The sequence below is a fragment of the Cyrtonyx montezumae genome, unplaced genomic scaffold (genome assembly GCF_038088225.1).
Source record: "Cyrtonyx montezumae isolate F1298 unplaced genomic scaffold, pur_monq_1.0 scaffold_3, whole genome shotgun sequence".
Classification (NCBI taxonomy): Eukaryota; Metazoa; Chordata; class Aves; order Galliformes; family Odontophoridae; genus Cyrtonyx; species Cyrtonyx montezumae.
Window position 1 is genome coordinate 116,210,254 of NW_027072034.1, and position 24,374 is coordinate 116,234,627.

Consider the following 24,374-nt stretch of genomic DNA (forward strand, 5'->3'; position numbering starts at 1 on the left):
TTTGAGAAAATTAACATGGTATTTCAGAGGATGTATTTTGATTTATTGTGCTTGGGACAAATGATATTAAAGCACCACCAGCATGAAAACATGGTCTTTAATGTTACTGCTCTACATTCAACAAAATGATTGAATTACTTCCTAAATAAATTTAAAACATTGGTATAAATTCACATTTGTCAGAGTAATATTGCATTAGAGTTACTAGAAAAATAAAACCAGGATGTGCAAATAATAACATATATGTCTGAAAGCATGCAAGAAACCAAAAATAGATTGTGCTGATGATAGTTGTATTCCCACTTCTGTTTCGCTTGCAATCTTCTTTACATTGGTTTTATATTCACTGTATATTTACATAAACAATGAGTATAAATAAAAAATATAAGGATATTTTCTTTATCACATTACCTTCTAAATAAAGTTATTCCTAATAGTTAAGTTGCATAAGGCATAGTCAGTGCAAAGCATCCTGTAAGAAGCTCATGGCTTTGTTCTATCACCTAAGCAGCAGTCTTTGCTTTTTAAAAGATTTTGTCCTAGAATAAATTTTACCTTGGCATCTCAAAATTGAGTCCGTTTATATATTGATTTTTGAACCAGTCTTCTCATTCTGCTCCTCTTAAAATCCATAACTGTATTTTGATCCCCCAAGTGTACTCATTACTTGAATGTACACCTACTGCCTTGTGGGTTTGTACTCCATGGACTTTCTTGAACTGTTAATGAAAAAACTATTTGTTGCTGGCAGGCATCCACTTTCTAGCAGAAACATGCATAGCTAGAACTAACTTGGATGGAAGGGCTGGTTTGAAGGCCCAGCTACTGATGCAGCTGCTGGACAGTCACAATTTCTAGCTACATAAGTAGCTCACTTGGACTACTGATAAAAAGATTATTGATTAGTTCCTCCTACATCTAGATAGATTACTCGTGTATTTGACTTCCCTGGTATTTCTATCCGTCAAATGCAGACCATTTTTCTCTTGTGAATCCATTCTAGTATTTAAATAATGTGTCTGAAAGGGATTTAGGCTGGCTTATGAATGGTCCTGATTTCCTCTGAGGAGAGCTGAAAAGGTCTCTCCATCAATATGGTCCTGGTACTGCTTTCTTTCAGTCCTTCCACTTTGTGATCTTAAACTTTTTGCTGCCTGAGAAGTCTTCAAGCACAGCTGCTGTGCTCTATAAAGGGCAGCACATGGGAAAGTAGAGTGTTCAGGCAAGTAGTAGACATCAGAGTGATCTCTAGCTCAAAAGATTTAGGTTATGGTAGTTAAATAAGTCAAAGAAAGCAGGCGAGAGTACAGAATATGCCCTGTTACCTGTTTTTACATTGCTTATAAACAGCAACCTAAATAAATCGTGTAAGTTGCTCATACAAGAAAGTTATTTAAAAATAAGGGTACAAGCAAAGCATAGCTTAATTTAGACAGATTTTGAAGGAGATCTAAGTAAAATGAGAAAATGCTGTCTGCAATTTTTAATTTCAAGATCATTCATTGTAAAGTGATATGGAATACAAAAGACCTTCTTCAGAGGCACTCCCTCTCTGGATAAGTTGATCTCCCATTACCTTTGGTTAGTTTTGAGACATTCTGTGGAGAACTGTTATAATAGCTTCTTCTTCCCTAATTTGATAAAGAATTTGCTGGAAAAGGGAAGAGCAAGTGAAATGAGAATGTGACAGCAATGGAAGCCTGCAACTCTAATGAAGGAGAAGCTAAGTACTAAGTACTTTGGTTAATATTCAAAATCTTGTATCTCCTGATATAAATTCAGCAATCTGCAATGAAAACAGAATCTGCAAACATGCAGTGAGGCATTTAAGATGTTGCATTAATATTTCTGACAAGCAGTATGTGTTAACATAGTTGTCAGGCATTACTGATGATGAGAAAATATACTTTATATTGCTGAGTTTATTTGGGTTTCCTATATGGTTAGCTAGACTGCTATATCTAACCTAATATCTAACCACAAAACAGATAGAGACTTCTCCACTCTCAAAAAAGAGCCGAACAATTGCCAAGTCCATTAAGAACTAGGAGAGAGAACTCTTGAGTTGCAGTTGTGTATCTCCCAGCAATACTGAGATCGAGTAAATTTTAGTACAGAATTTCTGGAGAAGACTAAATCTCAAAAGGTATGTTTTTAATTCATTTACTCCCTATTTTTGCATGTAGCTTTTAAAGTGATAGCTTTCAAAACAAAGGCTTTATTGGGGGTAAATCTTTGCTTCCAGAAAGCACAAGCTGCAGACTGCTGGGGGCCACCAGTGGCAAGAAAGAGAGATGATTCAGCTACAGATGAGTCATTTGGCAGTGGCTTTGTGCTCTGAATGAAGTAGTCAACATCCTGAAGCAGGTAGCATGTGAATTTGTAGATAGCATTTTAATTTAACACTGCATTTTTAGAAAGAAAACAAACAAACAAGCAAACCTATTTTCAGGGAAAGTGTAATCATTCAAAATAAAATGGTAGCTTTTTACACAGCTTTGCCACCTGAGAGAAGTACCTTTGAAGGTTTCTTAGTAGAACACAGAAACTGACTATGACTTAGTAGAACATAGTTGTTTGCCGAAGAGGAAGGGAAGTCAAGGAATTCATCACCTTGAGTTCAGTCAGGATGCAATGGGGTGAAATAAATCTGGTACTAAATGGAGTGGATTTGATCAATGCTAGAAAAGGCTATCAATTTTTTTTTTTTTCTCAAAAATCAGATCTAATTTTCATACATTAAACTAGATTTGCCAGAACTGAAATCTCTGTTCAGTTTTAGGATGTTGACTGGCCTGTCTCTACCGCAGCATATTGCTAAATCTTGGATTTTTGACTGTTTCTTCCCGTTTATACCATGCTTACTTAGCACATTGTTGGCCTTAGCATTTGCTCCTTTCATAAACTTCTTTTGTGTATGTTAACACCAAGGTCTAAAATAGCCACAGAGATTAGTTACAAATGCTTCAGGGTAACATTGTGAAACCTCTTTATGACTGAACTGTGTGTTTCAAGCTGATACAAATCTAACAAACAGAATTATTTAGTAAAACATAATTTTGCAAAACCTAAATATTTTGTCTGATCTCTTTTGAGAATGTTTATATTCAGTTGTAACAAACTGTGTTCTTCATACTTATTTGGCCTCTGTGAATGTCCTCCACGGTTCCTCAATAATAAAGATCTGTGCTCCATAGAAACTCTGATGAGACTAGAGAGAATATGAAATAAAGATAGGAGGATTGCTCCTGTCCAGTAAATATAATGGCATCAGTATAATGTGACATCAGTGAATGCTCAGCTTTGTACCTAGGCCTGTGACACTGTGGTAGCTTCAAGGAGCAGAGCAGCACTTTTTCTTATTTGAGTGAAAAAATGTGGATTGAGGAAAAACTCACTCAATTCTTGATGTCCCATTGGAGAAAAGATTGTAGAATCTCAGAATTATCTAGGTTGGAAAAGACCTTCAAGATCATTAATTCCAGTCAGCAACCTGACCTTCTGAGTCCCATCCATAAACTATGTCCCCAAGAATCGCATCTATGCATTTCTTAAATACCTCCAGGGATGACAACTTTTTTTTATTTTTATCCCAGTGCTGCCTACTCCAATGTCTAACCACCTTTCTTCATGAAAAAATTCTTCCTAATGTGCAGCCTAAAACTTCTCTGGCATAATGCGAGACTCTTTCCTTCCCTAGCAATGAATACAAAATAATACAAAGAATACAAAATAAAAATAGGATAATTGCTCTTGTTCAGTAAAAGTGCAATGGCATTAGTATTACTTGTCAGCTGAGAAAATAGATCAACACCCTCCTTGCTGCAGTGTCCTTTCAGGTAGCTGTAGAGAGCCATGCAGTCTCTCCTCACAAGATTTTCAAATTTAAAACTTTTTTTGAATTACTGAGTGAAAACTCTCTAGGTGCAGTTAATCAGAGTGCATACACTCATGGAGCTACAGACTAATTTAGACATAATCCACCAAAAAAGTATGACATCAGAGCCTAAAATCATCTCTCAGAAACTGATGCTGACCTCTGTTCTAGGGGTGAACTCAGTGGGAATGAATCTTATCAAAGATCTCTGTATATGTAAACAGTGAGTCAAAATGAGATTTTTCTGAATGAGAGAGTACAGACTGGTGACTGCTATTTTACTCTGATGTTGATCTAATCACTGTATTTGAGAGACAGTAATACTAGCAAATTCACTGTGCTGTACTCAACTTCTTCTTCCAATACGCCTAAGGTTCCTACTTTAAAGAGGGCCTCGGGAACATAGATAAATAAATTTAGTATATTAACATATTAACACGTATTTTGGGGGAAGGACAGATAGAAGTCTTAGTACACCGACTGCTGTCTCTCTTCTCCTTTCCAAAGTGAGTAATAATTCAGCTCTTCAAAGTACTGACGAATCTACCAGTATGATTTGACTGCTGTTAAGGCCCTATCCCTCTAAAGTATCCTTTGTTGGTCCACAGAAGCAAAGGAAAAAATATGACTTCTTAGAGGAGCATGTCCGTGAGTATGTTAACATACTAAATGAACATGCAACTGCAACTTGATAGGCCTTGGTGGGGAAAGAGTGAGCTGTAGAGGAGGGCTGCAGGTGGAATGACATCTGTTCAATGTTTTGTGTGGTCAACTGCTATTCTGTATTTTAACAATGTAGTTTTATGTAGAAAATAAAATATTTGTACAAAGTATGCATATTGAAACACATTGTTAAGAATGCAACAACTCAGAAGTTAAAGGTTTCTGTAATCCTGAGCATGCACATTACGACAGAATTAGTGGTGAAATATCTGGCCATTTTTTCTCCCCTCCGTCATTCTGTTGGAGAGGGTGAACCTGTTCACAACTGTGCAGAACTTCCATAATTTATTTTTCTTACAAGAGGCCTGTGGTGAATGGGCCAGGAATAGAGGTGATGGATGCCTCATTACAATAAGGTGGAAAATTAGTCCTAAAGTAGAAGGCATGAAGCTTGCCGAATTTTCTCTCTGCCTTTGTGCTCGATAACATTTACTTCACAAAGATGCTATAAGATATATTCATGTTTGTGGAACAGACCATACAGTGATGAATACTGAAAGCCTTTGAGGATGTTAATTCTCTTTTCTTTAGAACAAGATTTGAGGAGTGCACAGTGAATATTATTATTGGCTAACAGAGATGCTTAAGATTTTAACTGGTTTGGTCTTGGTCTTCTGTCTCAACAACAGATAATTACATCACTGCCTTACATGTTAAGCTCTTACTCTTCTCCCTTCCCAGTAAATAAAAATGTAAAGATTTGGGGAAAAAAAACCTCCACAATACTTTAGCTTTTTCAAGAGAGGAAAAGTGTGAGGAGTAGATTGCTCTTTTCCCAGGGTAGGAATGAAGAGAAGTAGCAACAACTCAAGGCTCACAAGATCTCCAGTCTCTGTTAAGAGAACCAGTAAATACTTTCTTTTGAAAGTTCTTTCTCTTTAAAAGAAAGCCTAACTATAGATTTCAGAGAGAATGCTGAGATGTAAGAAGTAGAAGATGGTGAAGGCAACTTGCAGAAAAAGTAGAAACAAGATGAAATATGTCTTATAATTATTTGACTTTTAGTTATATTACTTCGTATTCAATGAAAGGTGTGACTTTGCCTTAAGTGCTGCTACGTGTATCTTAATGTCAGTATGAATACAAGCGCGGTTAAGTATGTTATTTAAAGAGTCCGTGGGTTTACATAGGTAGTGATCTGGCAAGGCCCTTAAGTATATGCTTAATTATAATTGCAGCATGTCATTTTTAGTTATCCTGACATCTAGTGGAATTTATTGCTCCAAGCAGAATATATAGGTTGATCTTGCAGAGCAACTGGGGAAAATTAAGACAGCTGTGTAACCCATTCTTGATCAAAAATAATAAGATGGTCACCTGAACAATTGCCTAAGCAATAAATTAAATAAAATGTGAAAAAGAATTTGACTCAAGCCCTGCCCCTTTAGAGACACGCTAATAAAGCTGGATGTAAAGTTGCAAGGTCCTTGACCTAATGTCTGATTTTTGAATGTGGACAGATTTCCTAATTTCTTTTTATTATTACTATTATCTCTTTATTTATCTATCTATTTATTTATTTATTTATCTTTTTCTTTCCTTTTCATATGGAGACAGCACAAAACTCAGCTTAAGTTATATTTGGATCTTCATTCATGTAACCTGAACATATCAAACCCTTTCAGTGTCTCATCAGAAGCCAGGATCTGATAGTTCCTTTTTGTGCATGTTTCAGTTTAAATGTATATTACTTGAACATGAGTATTTTACAAAAATAGACACAATCCCATCCTCACTTGTACGTGGCATGTATGATTTACATCCATGTATCTAGAGGAACTGATACCTTACAAACTTCTATGACGATTATTTGGCTCTCAATGGTTTCATCACATTAGTATTATATGGAAATATATAGTAGCCTGTGTAAATGCACCATCTCACACTGCACTAATTACTGTTTCAGTCCTTGAAGTCATCCAGTTTTTCCTGAACTATATTCAATATGACTTTGATGTTCTGTCTCCTGGCCTGATATCTTAAGCACATTTTCATCAATTTCTGTATTTATGTTTTTATTATTGACCATAATGAATGTTTTTGTTTTCATAATCTGCACACGTAGCTGAGCTCTCAAGGAAAACCTCAGACTGCTCACCCAGAATCCCAGGTCATCACTCCTACTGCTGCTATAATGAGGCAGGCAGTATCAGTGAGGTGTTCCCATCCAGTAATAACATCTCCATGCTTGAACAGGAGGTGGGGGTGAGGGAAGTACCAGCAAGTCACTAAAGATAATTCCCCAGGGCAGTACCAAAACAATTGGGTACCAGTAGCAGCACTGATGGAAGACCACACATATGAGGAGAAAATGTTGGCAGTGCACAGCAGGTGATGAAATCTTGGTTAGAAGCTTCTTCATACTGATGCTGAAAGAGCAGATTGCCATGGAGGGCACAATAAAGAGAAAAACCTTGATAATACGCAGCAAGGATGCCCAGCACAGCACTATGTGGTGACCTATGAAGCACTGAAGGAAACTGCAAACAAATTTTCCGCCTTTCCAATAAAACACTGAGGCCTGGGACTGACTGGAGAAGGGTAATGGAGCACAAGTGTGATGGGGAGTGGCTGAGAGAACTGGGATTGCAGTCTGGAGAAGAGAAGGCTCAGGGACAAATCACTCTCTACAGTGACCTGAAAGGAGGTGGTAGTGAGGTGAGAGTCAGCCTCTTCTCACAGGTAACAGTGATAGGACAGAGGTAATAACATTAATTTGAGCAATAGGAGGTGCAGATTGGATATTTTTGGAAATATTATCCAAATATTTTTGGAAAAAAAGAGAGGTGCTGCACTGGCGCAGGCTGCCCAGGGAGGTGGCGGAGTCACCAGCCCTGAGGGTGTTTAAGAACAGCGTGGATGTGGCACTGAGGGACGTGGTTAGTGGGAATGGGGTTGATGGTACGAATAGGTGTTCTTAGTGGTCTTCTCCAACTGCAATGATTCTATGTCTCTGTGACAGAATCCTGAAGAATTACAGCTGCATGCAGCCCTGCCCATAGCACAGCCGCGTAAACATTCCAGTACAAACTTCTGGAAATGGGCAGGGCTAAATAAGAGTCCCGTGAGTGCCTATGGCAGCCGCTCCCTCGGCTCTGCTGAGCGGGAGCGCTGAAGGGACGTTCGACAACGGTGACCCCGACTCCTCCCGCCCGATCCCGCCGCCAGGTGGCGCCGTAGCGCTGCCGGAAGCGGTGCGGGACCGGCGGCGGCGGCGGCGGGACCCGCCCGCCCGGCCCGGCGCATGGAAGCGCGCTGAGGCGGGCCGCGCCGGGCCGCACCGCGCAGGGCCGCGCCGGGCCGGGTGGCTGCGGCGGCGGCGGCGGCGGCGGCCGGCGGGCCATGCTGCTAAAGCTCCTGCAGCGCCAGACCTACACCTGCCTGTCGCACCGCTATGGGCCCTGCCTCTGCCTCGGGGGCCTCGTCCTCATGATCGTCTCCGCCCTGCAGTTCGGCGAGGTCAGTACGGCGTGGCAGCCCGTTCCCGCGTTCCGTTTTTCCCGCTGCCGCCTCTGGGAGAGCGGGAGCTCCATCGGGAGCGTGTGTGGGGTTTGCTGGTGTTATCGCTGTGCCCTGCTGCTCCGCAGCGGTTCCGAGTGGCAGCAGTTGAAGGGAAAGGAGGCTGCTGCTACTGCTGGGGGCTCTCCCCCCGCCCCTGTGCAAGCTGCTCGCACAAGTGCTGTGCTGGGTGCGAAATGCACCTTCAAGGAGCCGTCCCGCTCCCCGGCCGCTTCCAGCTGCGATACGGCTTTGGAATGGCCCCAACGGGGTTCTTAGATTGTTTCTTGCTGCCTCGGCTCACCTCGGCAGAGAGGAGCTGAGAAAAAGCTGTGCGCCCCAGGAGCTGTGCTCTTGTGCACTGTACGACCGTTTGCAATGCCCTGGGGGGGTTGGGGTTTTGTCCGTGCTATGTTGTTCTGGTTTTGAACAGGCTAATGGGACTCTTCCAGAGCCGGCGATTGGCGCAGCCTTCGGAGCAAACGGGGTCCTTTCTCCCTTCGAGAGAATAAGGAGTTAAACGTAGCCTGCTGTAGGGCTGTGTTACACCGCTTGCTACTTGCTATAAAGTCTATAGTGCAATGCAGTCAGAACTTCAGTTTCAGTCAGAACTTGCGGTTTTGTCTGGCTGTGCTCCCTGCCTGCCGTTTTGCAGCCTTCAGAAATTCCTGAAACGCTTCAAAACCAGGGGTGAGTTAATGGCGTTTGTTTGTAATTGTCAAACTGATCGTGAAAGTGGTTGAGGTATATCTCTTGGTGCTATTGAACTTCGAATAAACCTTTGGTTTTCTTCAGGACGAGGACTTCAGACAAACTAGTGTTTCTGAGAACCAGCTCAGTCCTTGTCCAAGTTACAGCTGATTTTGCTGAGTACCAAAGCCACTAATTAGATATCTTTTCCTATCAAATCTTAGCTTTCTACTTTCAGCCCTGTTACTATCAGAACACTTCAGAAAGTTTAGGTACTATTTAGGCAATAAACAAAACTGGAAAATACATGTGAGAGTAAATTTTCAAAACCATACATCAAGAAAAGAAGTAGAGCGACCAAAGTTGTGCTAGTGGGAGTCAGCAAATGCACCCCTACTCCCTCCCCCCTAAATATAACAAACCAAACCAAATGTCTGCACAAATACAAACAAACAAACAAAACCGAAATAAACAACCCAACAAACTTACAACCTCTTTTATTAAAAATGACAACAAAAGAATCAGTAAGAGATGTTTTTCAAACATTCTGCTTTTTAACTTTGTGTTTTAAATGTCCCTGTTTTGGCAAAGAGTGGTAGTTAAAGGATTTGGTAGACTGAGCTTCTGTAAATAAAACACTATTAGACCCATTCTGGTAACCATACTAAGAATAGAAAACATTTCTGTTCTTTAGTACAATCTGCTAGACAGCAGCTACTACAATATATGTAACAATTTTAAACATGAAACCAAAACATCTTTCTAGTAATTATCAGATGAACCGTTTTTAATGTTCTGTGGGACATCTTAAGCTGCATGCAGTAAAGTGTTTCAGACACTGTTGTCTGAGCAGAGTATGCAGTTCCTTTTTTTCCCCTTCCACTCCCAGAATCAGATTTCTTGTTCCAGTAAGCAAAACTAGATCTGCTTGTTTGGAGTCATACTGATATTTGTGTGAGTGTGACATAAAAGTAGAGATGATTACTGCAAAAACATTGGGATTTGGAATAATATCCGGGCAGCCCCAAATGAAAAAGAACATCATTTCAAGAAGAAGGTTAGCTCAGGAAAATAAATGTGTTCATCAGGCATGGTTTGGGAGCTACAACATGCAGGATATATCCAGGCCTCAGCCAGTGCTGCAGCCTGGTCTTAAGGTAAACTTTGGAGTTTTGTGAGTTTGCCTACAAACCACTGCTAGCTGACCTTCCATTGATAGCTCAGCTTTGAAAAATGTTTTTCGGTTGTAACAAGAATTGTTATCACACAGCTGATACAGTATCTCCTAATTGGGGGCTCTTCATTTTTATTTTCTTTTTGTGTGTGTGTTGCTATTCCTTAGTGGTTTTGTATATCTGTATGTAAAGTTGAAGCAAAGAGGCCTTCAGGTGCAATCACAATGGAAGCAACGAGAGGGAGAAAAAGAATGTATCGGGTGGGAAATATGTAACATCTTAACAGACATCTGTCTGTAAGGAGCTACTGTTGTTCTTTTTTAATCTGGTTGCAGAAATAAAAGAGATGTTGGAATGGTTAATGTTACTCGACTGCAGAGCTATATAGGACAAAACAGTATTTTACTCAAATACTTCTGTATTTCCTCTAGAGGCAAGTCACTGTGCATCAGTTCATAATTATCCATAATTACAAATGTTTATGTCTAGATAGCTTTCAGTATGTATGGTTTTAAACTAATGTATTTGGCAAAAGGATATCATGACTTGAGTGTGAAGACGTGTAATAATGTTTTTGGTATTTAAGGAAGTAGATTTTTTTTGCTCACCTTGCAAATCACATGTCCTTTGTCTGAGAGGAATGAGCTTGCACAGATGTGATTGTGATTGCAGTGAGACTGTGTGCAGCTTTGGAAATAATTTTGTCTGTACTTGTCACTGACATGTGATGAGACTTCCCTGTCCTAAGTATGCTTTAGAACTCTTTATACCCTTATGCCTGCTAGCGTAAATTAGAGACTTGCCCTATTGAAATGGAGAAATGTAGCCTAAGAAATTATGGGTTTGAGTGCTATTTTAGAGAAACAATGGGTTTCATAGTTGCCACAAGAAATAAGCAATAGTGCTACTTAAATCTAGGACAAGTAGTGTAAAGTAATACTATTGTTGTCTGATGGTATTCCCCCCCTTCCCCCCCAGTTCATATCTGCATGTACATCTTCAGATAAACCACTACCCTTTTATCTCCCTAAAACATTGTGAGATGATATTGTAGTTTTTTAAATTAATCTTTTACTATGATATCTTTTGCAGCAGGTTTGTTTCAGGGTAAAATTTATCTTTTTTTTTTTTTTAATTTATTTATTTTTAATCTCAAAGAACTGGTCCATCTCTGTGACTTGGCTTGCTGCAGGGCTGAGTGAAATCCCCAGTGTCAAGTTAAAGGGGGGCGGAAACACAGGGGGGGGAAGATGGCAGCTCACAGAAACACCAAGCTGCTGGGTGAACTCGGCTGCTGTGTAAGCTGTCACCTGTGCTGGGAAACAGTGACTGGCATTATGTTTGTACCTGGCTTAATCTGCATATTGGTATGCCCTAGTCTGGCTATTTGTTTTCAAAGGTCAGATCTCAGAGATATGAGAATAGAATGGGAGATGATGAAATTTGTGCAAGGCGAGGAGGTGGTTCTTGCTTGCTTTGAATCATATTTGTTTTAAGATCGCAGTTTTGAGACGTTGCTGTGCTTTGAAATGGAAAGAGGTAAGGGGGAGGTAATCAAAATGAATATTAACTTGGAAACTGTGTCTGAAAAACATGAAGTCCTTCCTTGCAGGAATAAAAACTAAGCTTGTTTAAGTCACACGTGCTGTATGTTCTGTGCCTGATTCCTGCCTCAGTGTAATAACTCAGTTTGGATTAATTTTTGGCAACATGTGCATTAACGAAGACGTTGGCTCGAATGAACTTGGTCATGCTTGAACATTTCAGAAATAAGTGCCTGATTTTAGAAGGTGGTGACATCAAGACGTTTTTTCTCTTTTTTTTTCTTTACAGGTTGTGTTGGAATGGAGCAGAGATCAGTATCATGTTATGTTTGATTCATACAGAGACAACGTTGCGGGCAAGTCATTTCAGAATCGGTGAGCTTTATTTGCAGTTGGAATATTGCATGTTTTACTGTTGAATGAATTCTCAAATATTTAAATCTAATGTTCTAAATGAGTTAAGTAGCTGTTGAGTATGACTTTCTTGTATGGGCAATTGTATCTATAATGAATTACTAACATAGAGATTCTGAAATTATGAGTTAGTGCTTAATATACCATCATGGAAATCTGGAATTTCTTATAATAGATATACAGTTTTTAAATGCATTTAATTCATCCTGTCTGTAAGGAGGCAGAAAAATGACAGTAATGTTAAAGTGAAGGGGAAATATGAATTATTTTCCATAGTGAGATAAGAATTTTTCTTGATTATTCCGTGACATCTCATAAAAGGGATATTTAGTAGAAAGGTCACAAAGCTGACATGACAAGCAGCAGCATTTTAAAGCTGAACACATTGAAGAAGTCACCCACAGCAAGTGGAAAACAAGTCAGGTGGGTCATTTGCTTTAGTTGTGCTAACTGCTATGCGAGTTCTTGTGGTTTCTGAGTTTGTGTCTGAATAGTCATGGGATCTGTTGCTCAGGAAGTCAGTGGACTGTGAATTGGTAGGTGGAAGAAGCTGCTAAGCAGATACCATCTGAATCTTGAAGCATTGATGCACTTGACTGGAAAAAGCCTTGAAAGCAGATGTTTAATCTGTTTTGAGGTTTGTTGAATCACGGGACAGCAGAAATGATCAGATGAGTTTGTCATGCTTGAGCGGGTGGGTGCAAGATAATTCCTTAAATGTATGTTGCATGATTTTCACTTTTATAACCTCATCTCATTTCCCTCTCCTAATTTCCAAAGACAGATGAAAACAGAGTGATACATCTCATACAGATCATTAGCTCTGTGTATACATCTTTCTGCAGAGTTGAAGTGAAAGTGTGATTGTTCCTGTCTGTACTAAAATGCTGCCTTTGTGCTAGTTAATTACAGTGTTTTTATAAGATTGTACTGTCACGGTGTAGAAATAGTTAACTTCCATCTCTAGGGTGTATTGTCATATTTCATTCTGGTTGTGTAAAGCGTTCCTTAGTTAGCGTTAACTTCTGGTGAAAGCTTATAGTGGAGAGCTTAAGGGTGTAGTTGGGCTGTACTTGTTCTCAAGAGGGGTTCAGCAAGGTTTGAAATCATTGCATGGTAGCCTGGGAGAGATCCAGAGGCTGCTGTACTCCTTCAGCAACTGTGGACACTGAGACAATGAGGCTTTGTCTTCTGGCTCTAATCACTGCTGCAAGCATGGCTCTCCTACATATGCAAACATCACTGGCATGGAAAATGCCTCCTGGCAGGTGCACAAACCTGCAGACAGCACACAGCAAGTCTGCTGTTTGTACTGCAAGAGATGGCAGCTCCAGGTTCATCTTCAGATCCTAGTCATGCTTTTTGATTTGCCTGTAGACATAAGGACATTTTTGGAAAAGGAAAGTGTGAAGGAGTATCTGGAAAAGATAGAAATCCAAGTCTCCATGCTTTTTTTAGAGGCACTGAAATAAATCAGAAAGCTCTGACTAAGATGCATTAATTGCACTGTTACTGACCCTAACTGAGAGCAGTGTTAATTAGGAGCAACAAATTAATTGTGTATATTTTTTTATTATTATGTTTGATAACCACTACTTTTCCAAATAGTATATGCTAATTTCATTTTAAAATGCAGTAAGAAACATTTTCTAAGTGTTCAGACAAATAAACCAATGGATCTACTAGCAAATCACTTGCTTTGGTAGGGCTTTTTAAAAATTCTCTCTACAACCATTTCTCATGATAATGAGCTTGCCACACGAGGGTTAATTCAGAACTGTTATTTCAGTGCTACATATTGAGTGTAGCAAATTACATAGTTATATTTGCTATTGTACCAAAGCATACTATTAGCATATGATAAGTTGGGAAGGGCTTCACAGGTGTGTAAATAGTACTAAAATTGCCTCATACCATAGAATGAGTTGGAATTCAGGCTTTTTCCACATTTTATGCTCTTACATGAAGCCTGCGTAAATATACTCTGCACTTTGCCTAAAAGACTGAGGGTTGTGCACTTCTGAAATCAGCTGACTTAAGTCAGGTGCTTCCATCTGAAATGCTCTTCCTAGCTGTAGATGTCAGGGGACTGCCAAGCCAATAGTTTAACTGTTCACAATATATGCAGAAAAGCTGGAGGAGCTCCTGCCATTGAATTTCTGCTTCTGTGAGAAAATGTGCTGAGTTGCACCTGTTAATGAACCAGAGGCTGCTCAATCTCCTTTTCCTGGATGTTCAGTAATGCTTAGAACCACCCTCCAATGTAGTCCTTAGAGATGGCCTTCAGAGGTCCCTTCCAACTAGTCCAACTCCCTTGCCGTGAGCAGGGACACCACAGCTGCATCAGGTTGCCCAAGGCCTGATCCAGCTTTAAGTCTCCAGGGACAGGGCGTCCACCACATCTCTGGGTGACCTGTTCAGCACCTCACCACCCTCTCTGTGTATGATTTTTTTCCCTTATATCTAACATAAAGCTTCCCTCTTCGAGCTTGAATATCAGAGTTCACTTGTTAGGAACAGCCATAAATTGAGTACAGACTGCTCCTGTCCCTTCTGTAGTGACTAGCTACTGGCTGCCCATTTATAAATATTGCGCTTCAGTTATTGAATCTCAGCCAGCAGAAAATGAAGCTGGGCAGAAAAACCCTGTTGTGCAAGGGAAGTTGGAAGAGATGCTCACCGTGTCTCTCTTTGCATTCTGTCTGAAGGGTGCATTAGAGTGGTGAAGGAACACCTTTCCTTGGGTACTTCTCTGCTTGGTGCTGGGGATCTTAGCATTGGAATGCTTGCAAGGATTAAGGCATGTTTTCACTTATCTTGCCTATTGCATGGAAACAGAGACGTCAGAGAGAGAGATTAACTTCTGAGAAACTAAATTTATTAAGTACAACTTAATATGCTTGGCAAGAGACTGAATTGTTGCATTTTGCTGAAGTTTGTGAAGACTATCTACAGTTTAGGGAGATATTAGTGAATAGCTTGACACTGGAGATTCTGAACTTAAAGCTAGGGCTGCCACCTGATGTGTGGGACTGAAGGATTTGTCTCTGGCAGCAGCCTGGAGGACCTGCAGAAACAAAGGCGTGGGCCCCAGAGAGGAGATAACCATCAGCAAATAGAAGAAAGGTACTCACAAACCTTTCTTTGCTGCTTCTGCATGAAGTATTCTGAGAGAACTGTGAACAGTCAGCTACAATTCCACAGTATTAAATAGCGTCAGGCATCAATTTGATTGTTTCTGGTGTCTGAAGTCATATAGTCTGCTTAGGTTGTTAGTTTGTGAAATCCCAAGTAGGAGATCTTAAAGTCTAAGATAAAGACCTGGTTCTTCTGAGATTGTAGTGTCTCTGGGAAATCACCTGGTACTACAAATGATGGAAGACTATACTTCATGCTGTCCTGTCTAATTTTAGGAGTTGGTGAATTAGGGATGTGCTTTAATAACACTGGTACTGGCTTGAGAAATATTTAATGGGTTCTTGGGAGTTGGGTTATAGGTTAACATGTCATTGAAATCTAGAGCATAAATTTCAGATTTCTTTAGTTACTGAATTGCTATGGCTGCTCTATATCCTTTTTAGGTTTTGTCTGGACTGTTCTGCTAAAGGCTTGTTTACAACTAAGAGGTGACATATATATATATATATATATATATAGCTAAAGGGAAACTTTTTTTTGTCTTGTTTGCAGCTCAGACGCCAAGCAATTTTGTTGTTTGACAGAAATTGCTATTGTAGGAGGCCACAGATGCTTGTAATGTAATATTAAACAGCTCATGTAGCTTTCATTTGAATTATGTAGGCTTTGTTTACCCATGCCAATTGATGTGGTATACACCTGGGTGAACGGCACAGATGTTGAACTGATCAAAGAGCTGCAACAGGTCAGAGAACAGATGGAGGAAGAACAGAAAATAATGAGGTAATGATCTTATGTATTTTTTCTGCTCCTACTGAAAACAGCATTCTGATGTGGTACTAGCCCTCTTTCTTCTCTCCTACGTTGCTCAGCATGAAATTTTGAAGCGAGTTTTTCTTTGGTTTGATTATTCTTAAAACCTTGTTTCAGTTCTATGTTTAGATGCGAAACTCTGCCTAATGAAAAAGCTGCTTAAAATACAGAGCATAATTTGAAGTAATTAAGGCTGTTGTGTCTTGAATTTGTAGAATGCTATTCAGAAAACTGAGCTTTGTGTTAGTCATTTTGTGTTGATTTCTGTAATTCTGCAAATAATAAAACCACCTAAGCTTTATCTTTTTTTTGCTCATAAAACTTATTTCTGCTTAATAAAACATATTTGAGCATATTTTTCTAAAGGATCTTAAAATTCAACCTGTAGTCTCTCGAACATAGAAACTGAGGAAAATCATTCATTCAGATTATAAACATACTTTCAACCTTATAACTAAAGCAGTAAGGAGGAAGATGTAATGCTGCATTTGGCGTATTTGAGATTATGCTACTCTGGCCTATGAAGTTACTGATTAAGGGCTTCAAACGGTACATGGCTTTGGGCTTAACCAGACAGGCAGCTATAGGTATCTTCCATTTCCTTGTTACCCTTGATTTAGTTCTCTATAAGCAACTCTATGGAAATGTGTTCTGTTTGGGCCAGAAAAATATTAAATGAAAGAACAAGAACATATTTTAAATGTTGAACAGAGTATTTTAGTTCAGAATAATCTGTAATTCACTGGTGAGTTTAAAGATTGACCTGACTTTTGGCATGTAGTGACTTGCAATTAGGTATCCTTGACAATGTGTTTTGCTACTTACACTGTGAAATACATTGTTTAAACATCTTAAAGGTAGACACAGTCTCTGCTCTGAAGAGCTGTTGCATTTACCTTGCAATCATTTGTATTTTCAGCTCCGTTATACCAATGGGCAAAGAGACGCTGTCATTCCTGTTTTACTAGGAGAAAAACACATTGTGTTCTTCTGTAACACTGATTTGGAGAGTTCATATCAAATTCAGGAATAAGGTTCAAGTCTGTATTATCTTCAGCATCTAAATGGACAGCTGATTTTCCTTTTATGTAATATTGTATTTTTTTTTCCCCAGTGCATTTTGGAGTAGGTTAGCACAGTTATGAGTTGTTCCTTTAAATATAGTTAACTGCAGAAGATAAAGCCTATAGATCTCTGCTAATGAGATATAAACTCATTAAACTTAGTAAATTGCAACTTTTTTGTTCCATCTGAATCAAACTATTCACTGCCCAGATGCTTCCTTCTTCAGCAGAGAGTAGCTTGACTTCACTTTTTCACTTTTTGTTGGTGTATGTAGGATCTGCTCATGATCGTATTATTGTTATTTTTTTCAGCTTCTACATGTATGTGGCCAGTGCATAGTAGACCTTATCAGAACACACATGTTCAGCAAAACAGCAAATTCAGTCCTGTTTCAGGTCACTTCAGACAGGTTTATGATTGTTGTTTTTCCTAATGACAGCAGTTTGATTAAACAGTCTAATAATAATTACTGAAAATCTTGTTGGCAGAGTCCCTCTGCTGCAGCTCCCAGCACAACCAAGAATTTTTGAGTTCTGCCACACAAGGGTGAGCAGTGAGGAAGCACGTGTCAGCCTGTGTTCTCCTAAAGTAGGACTATAGGCCAGGCCTTGGTGCTGTTATGGCTGGGTTATCTGTGCTTTCACAACATGTCCTTGACTCAATTAGAACTCTGAAATTAGATTAAATTCTTTACAGTCAACTTGGTGTTATTTAATGTCGTTGTTTTAATCTGTAATAGGGAAATCCTTGGAAAGAATGCAACAGAACCAACAAAGAAGAGGTAAGATGTTCTGGTTTGCTTTTTTTTTTTTTATTTTAATTTTATTTTTGTATTGGGTGTAAATTGAAGTAAACTACATTGTATTCACTTTCAGCTGAAATAAAAATGCTGGTGTGTTTCATTTTTTCTTTCTACAGCCTGAGCATGCTTTCCTTCTATACATTTCCAAGAGAAGTAGACAGCATGATAATATGTATGCTAAATAACATGATTGTGACAAAGATGACCTCCTTAGTAGGACAATTTCTAAAGGTCAAAAATCATATTCTTGTCACTGGATAAGCATATTTCATATTCAGAGAGGTGGATTTTTTAATGTGTATATGCTTGGTTTTTACAATTCAAAAACATTGTTTTTTGTTTTTCAACTGTCTTCACCTGCCATTTGTGCATGTAGCACTGCAAGTAATTGTTTGTGGAGGGCCAAGGCTCTTGAGTCTGTGTGCTCCCAGGAAGCAGCAGGGCCTGCTCTGTCTCATTCTTCATTTCTTTAGGTAGCTCTGCTAATTAGAGGTCTTTATAAGGTCTTTACTGACATTTGGTGCAGAGAACTTGGAAATCTTCTTAAGGAAATAAAATAAATTAAAAATGAAAATACATGGGAGAGAGAGGAGGTATTTGGGGGAGGGGCAAGGGATGGGAGAATGAGTTATGGGAATGCATTAAACTGTAGCCGTAGGATGTATGTAAAATAAACATACTCCTTCCTCCAACAGATGTTAAAAATAGATCAGATTTTACGAAACCATCTCATATTGCACCTGATGTTGATTTGTTGTGACTTTTCTATCGATGTTTAATATACCTTTGGTGTTTTTCTGTAGTGAGAAGCAACTGGAATGTTTGTTGACACACTGCATTAAAGTGCCAATGCTTGTCCTGGATCCCGCGCTGCTGACCAATATCACGCTGAAAGACCTCCTGTCCATTCATCCCACTTTACAAGCTGCTAACAATATGTTCTTTGTAGCAAAACCAAAAAATCCTTCTACCAATGTGACTGTAATTGTTTTTGATAACCCTAAGGATGGTAAGAATCTGTTTGTCAGAATCCTAAAGATAGTTTTCCAGAATTTTTACTAAATCGCTCTGAATTGAGTTGATTTTCTTCTATTGCTGACTCTGCCACTAATTTTCTTTTTGACTTAAGCAAGTCATCCAGTCTCTCCCCTCAGTCTGTTCCTCTAATGATGACATCAGAGATAGTGGTTCTTACCTACCAGACAACTGATTATAAAAGATTAAGCAGTTCCATGCTTGAAAGTGCTATTGCAAAAACAAACCTGGTATCTGTAGATCTGTGTTGAACTGGTAATCTGACAAGACTGAGGATTAGATTTAGAAATGTTTTTCTAATTGCAGTGGTATGTAGGCTGAATATTGTGTAAAAGTTCTGCCCTTCCTCAAATGATTGCACACTTTAAGTTATCTGTATTTTCAACATGTAAAAGTATTCTTATAACAGGTACAGGCTTCTTATTTAGTTAAAAATGTAGTTCCCAACCCACTACCACCCACTTCCTCAAACTTCACTGGTGCTTGTTTTATGACCAACAATTATTTGTCAGTTATAAAGACTAATCTTCACTACTTAAGCACTCAACAGTTTTTAATTTGCAAAAATATATCTTAGATACTGCAGGATAGAAAAGAAGTGACTTTCAGTTTTTGATTTGCAATGCATTTCATTTATTCTAGCTGAAGCTGCCCATTCTGGAATGCTAAAAGACAACAGCAAACAAATAGTGTGGAGGGGCTACTTGGTATGTACTTCGAAAATTTTTTAATTCTTTTGGCTTTTGTGCATCTTAAGTGTTTTTAGAAAGTATTTCTGTGCTATGCTCTCTCCATAACTCACATACAGTAAGAAGTGAAAAATGTTTTAAAATCACCCTTATTTCAATTTTTCAGTTTAAGTTCAATGACAGATTATATGCTGTTAAATCTGTCAGCTGCTGAAGGGTTAACAAATGGTGTAAATTACTGCAAATGCTTTTAGAAAAGGACTGCCATTGCACCTCATATTCCTTTTTTTAGACTACAGACAAAGAAGTTCCAGGTCTGGTGTTAATGCAAGACTTGGCATTCCTGAGTGGGTTTCCAGCTACGTTCAAAGAAACAAATCAGCTGCGAACCAAACTACCAGAGAGCCTGGCATCTAAAGTAAAACTGGTAAGGATTTGGGGTAGAAAGTAACATGTTTGTATTGTTATTTTGAATGCTTCTTAGGCAGGATCTGTTTATCTAGCAAGTGAACTGTTGCAGGTGACATAGTCCTATTTCTGATAGTAATCTCTTTGAGTTTCTCTTAGCCATTTGATGTATTCTATTGCCTTACTGAATCAGGATTGTTTAATGTGACAAAATTTTGTTTGTGTGATTTCTCAGGTTTTTTCTTTTCCTTATTTGCATTTGGAAGAGTTATCTTAATAGCGAAAGCAATTAATTTTTTCACAGCTGAATGCTATATTTATCTCTGCCAAGTACTATGGATGGTCCTAAGCCAGTTATACATCAGCTTACTCATCTTCAAGCCAACAAAAGATCACAACTTGTATGACTGTCACTCACTGACATTTTGTGCCTTCCACTCGCTCCTGACATTTGCGCACATTTTCCATTTAAGACCTGGTTTAACACAGGGATAAACTGCTCTGTGAAAAACATTGACTTAGGCATTGGAGATAAGAGACTGAGCTCTCTTTCTTAAGTAAGAGGTCAATAAAGTGAAGATTAGCTGGTCTGCTTCCAGTTAACCAAGTCAAGTATTCTGTAAAGGGAGCTCAGGGATGATGGTAGAGTGAAATGGGCCGAGAGAGTGATGTGAAGGGAATTGAAAGGCTGTGTATAGAACTGGGATGTCAATCTATACAAAAAGCTGTCTTCATTTGCCTTCTGTCTACTTATAGGATGTGATAATTCACTTTGTGACTTGGTGTTTGAAAGAGCATGACTTGCTTTCCTTGTATCTCTTCAGCAGGTTAAGTTATCAAACCATGTATTGTGCTAACAGCTGAATATTGCGTAACTGGTTTCATAGGCTGGTCACACTCCAGATGAATGCAAGCTTAATTTCTTGTCTTGGCTCCTGTTAGAAGATTGGTTCAGAATCTTAACAATGGGTAGGAACAACACTAAGTAAACGTATTTGTACCTCTCTTCCTACTGCTCTTAAGTAGCTTAATATAAATAGCTTTTAAATCTTAAATAGCTCTTAAATCTTAAATAGCTCTTAAATCTTAAATAGCTCTTCTCTTTTGATTTTGCTTACATCTTCTGTGTATTTGTAGAGTTAAGATATGACTTTCTCCTAGCATTTTTTGTTTTGCTGGATTAATTGGGCAGTGTTCTTCCCACAATACTGGCTCTCCATTCCTCTCATCCTTCTGACAACCCTTTTCTGTGATGCTTCTGTTAATAGAGCTATATTGAAAAATGTTCACAGCTCAAATTGCTTTGGAAACAAAATATGTTTTACTTCCAGGATACTGTTTAAGTATAAAAATATGTGTAGATGTGTTCCAATATGCTGAAAATACCTTTTTCTAACTGCTGTCTACATTTTCAAGGGAAACAATGAAAAACAGTCATGGTAACTGGAAATCCATGAATCAGAATGCTATTCTGCATTTAAAAGCAAGTTGAAGCATCTTTTGGCTCATAAAACAATTATTCTTTGAAAACTGTTACCACCAGATTCTCATTTCTTAAGAGGTTCTGTCCCAGCCTGTATCTGTAGATAACAGGAACAATAAATCAATAACAGCAGTTTGCAAACTGGAATAATGTAGACCTATCCATGTTGGCACGTCTCACCTGCAGTCAAAGACTGAAAATCTGAAAATCTGTTTGGATTTAACAGTTGTCAGAAGATCTTTGAATGCAAGTTTGGGCATGGAGTCTTTTCTATTTCCTCAACACAACACAGGATACAAGTTTCTGGTAGTTTTAACTCATTTGATTTAATGAAGCTGAACTGCTCAGAATACCCTTGACATAAACTACCAGCTCTTTTCGTTTATTCAACTTGCCTCTTTGTAGTCAAGAAATTTAGTAATAAGATGCTCCTTTATTTTTCCTTCTGTTTTAATTTCAAGTGTGTTAACCCTGTGTGAAGAAAACATCAGTTATTTTCTAGGAGCAGGTCTTCTGTAACATCTTCATTAATTGCTAAACTGTTATTAAAATATTACTGCCTCAGTTCAGCGGTAATTTGGTGGAAATTAAATGTCTGCTTCCACATCTGAGTTTATACTGGAGCATGATCCTAGACAATGTTTGTTCTGAGGAACACTTGCCCTTCTCCAGCAGCATTTGGAATTATATTCTATCTCCCTAGCAAAAGCTGCTTTCCAAAATAATTTTGACTGTTTATCCATAGTACCCTCTGCGTTCTTTTATCAGAATAACTACTCCTTGTCTTTCTTGGATTGTTAAGTATCCTTCTGTCCTTGATATATTCTGCCACCTTCCCATCTTACCTGTAGTATTTAGCTCATATGAATATTTTTGTGCTGCAGAAACATTATTTTTTTTTACTATTGGAATACCTGTTGTTGTTTGAATCCATCTCTCCTCAAGACACTTTCTAATTTTGTTAGTTTTAGTTATTTCTCTAATACGTTTTCAAACTATTAATCAGTTGATGTAAATGCTTACTCTTTTTTTCCCTCCTTTATACTACTGTGTGGAATTTTGCTTCCAGGATGGAGAAATTAATAGTTCTCTCCAGGTTTTCTGTCATATCTGTAAAGCACAAACCTTATTTTCAGACTAGCCTGTGTTTCTTGGGTTACGATGAAGATTTTCCATCAAATGGTGCTTTCTTTAGTGGATGACTTGGAAGAGTGAAATACCTAGATTACTCCTCATTACATTTGAGTGACATACTGTTTTTTGTTCTCTTGTTTCAAGACTTGTTAGAGTGGAATGATTCTGCCTAGACCTTAATATTTTTTACTGCCATTTGCAGCTACGGTTAATCACCTTTTTTTTCATTCCAGCAGTATCTCCTCGCAGTATTTCTTACTCCAGTGAAAAGCATGGATGGATTATTTTTGTATTTCAGTTCTGCTGCTTCTGTCCAAGTGACTGGCTAATCTGCCTTAATAAATTTGAAGAATGCTGTAGTTTCTCTAGGGTCTTAGATTCTTCTTCGGATGAACATTAAGATGCCAGGGATGCAGCCTATCTCCCATCTTCTTGTCTCTTCATGGGAGTGACATCTTATCTTTCTGCTTGATTTTTCTTTACCTTGTCTTGATTGTTCAGTATTTCTTGACGGTTGTCATCCTTTGTCTTACCTTTCTGTAAATGTTATCATTGTGACCAGCTCATTATCTATTCCTGAGAGTTCCTTCTCTGTAATTTGGTTAGACGCTTCTCTGTGTAAACAGTTTTTTCCTCAGGAATCCATTGCATTCTGCAGATTCTCCACATGGTTGTCGTTGTGTCATTTTTGTCTGTGTTCCACCCAATAATAGAGGCTTAGAACAATTAACTTGAAGTTAACCTACTCTGTGTGGTTATAGTGAGGGAGTTAGCATTTTCTTCCCCAAACAGTTGAGTAATCAGCAATTGTATTCATGTTAAATCCATACTGGAATGTGTGGATATAAACATAAGAAATGCTTATTTACAGGCTCTAAAGCTTTGCATGTGAAATGTGTATATAACTTGTTTTTACAGAATCTTGTACTAAGATTCAGTTCTCCTTCTAGTGTAAATTGTAGGTAGGCAGTTGTGATAAGTATAACCAGGTGTGGTTCCCTTTTTACCAGCTAGAGATACTAGGTTAATGCTACTGCTGAGTAGAAGGGTTAGTTGTTCAGTCTCCATAGAATCACTGAATCACTGAATCACCAAGGTTGGAAAAGACCTTCAAAACCGTTTAACCCAACTGTCCACCTCTCACTAATATTTCCCATTAAACCATATCCCTCAGTACAGCATCATAACATTTCTTGAACACCTCCAGGGATGGTAACTCCAGCACTTCCTTGGGCAGCCCATTCCAGTGCCTGACCATTGTCTCCTAGAGAAGTATTTTCTAGTACCCAACCTGAATCTCCCCTGGTGCAACTTGAGGCCATTCCCTCTAGTCATAGAATCATAGAATTGCTCAAGTTGGAAAAGACCTAGATCATTGAGTCCAACCACAACCAAACCATACTACCCTAACACTAACAACCCACTGCTAAATCATGTCCCTGAGCACCTTATCCAAATGGATTTTGAGCATATTCAGGGATGGTGACTCAACCACCTCCCTGGGGAGCCTATTCGAGTGCTGAACAACCCTTTCTGTTCAGAAGTTTTTCCTTATATCTGACCTAAACCTCCCCTGGCACAACTTGAGGCCATTTCCCCTTGTCCTGTTAACTGTCACCAGTGAGAAGAGGCCAACCCTGCTGTCGCTGCAATCACCTTTCAGGTATTTGATATTGAAGAGAGCAGTAAACTCTCCTCTCAGCCACCTCTTCTCCAGACTAAACAGCCCCATTTCCTTCATTTGCTCCTTAATAGGGCATATTCTCCGGGCCCTTCACAAGTTTTTTTGCTCTTCTTTGGACCTGCTGTAGCACCTCAATGTCCTTTCTGTATTGAGGTGCCCAAAATGATACCTCAAAATGGCAGTTTCTTACTTCTGTGCTAAA

General features: G+C 38.9%; 3 protein-coding genes across 5 annotated transcripts in view; 2 read left to right on the top strand and 1 right to left on the bottom strand.

Moving 5' to 3' along the window:
• The window catches only part of CHPT1 (choline phosphotransferase 1), a 92,714-nt gene that overhangs the window by 20,375 nt on the left and 47,965 nt on the right, over positions 1–24,374 (bottom strand). The gene's annotated exons all lie outside the window — the stretch shown is intronic.
• The window catches only part of SYCP3 (synaptonemal complex protein 3), a 49,877-nt gene continuing 32,742 nt past the window's right edge, over positions 7,240–24,374 (top strand). Inside the window, exon 1 of the mRNA XM_065743193.1 lies at positions 7,240–7,253. The gene's annotated coding sequence lies outside the window, so the exon portion shown is untranslated. The remainder of the gene's footprint in view (positions 7,254–24,374) is intronic.
• Positions 7,882–24,374, top strand: part of GNPTAB (N-acetylglucosamine-1-phosphate transferase subunits alpha and beta) — a 38,938-nt gene continuing 22,445 nt past the window's right edge. The window contains exons 1-7 of one of the 3 annotated variants that reach the window (XM_065743161.1): positions 7,882–8,059; positions 11,797–11,882; positions 15,723–15,842; positions 17,677–17,718; positions 18,543–18,748; positions 19,417–19,481; positions 19,756–19,890. In XM_065743161.1, coding sequence (XP_065599233.1) covers positions 7,943–8,059; positions 11,797–11,882; positions 15,723–15,842; positions 17,677–17,718; positions 18,543–18,748; positions 19,417–19,481; positions 19,756–19,890 — 771 coding nt within the window. In that variant the 5' untranslated portion in view covers positions 7,882–7,942. The remainder of the gene's footprint in view (positions 8,060–11,796; positions 11,883–15,722; positions 15,843–17,676; positions 17,719–18,542; positions 18,749–19,416; positions 19,482–19,755; positions 19,891–24,374) is intronic. The other 2 variants (XM_065743162.1, XM_065743160.1) reach the window with 2 other exon arrangements.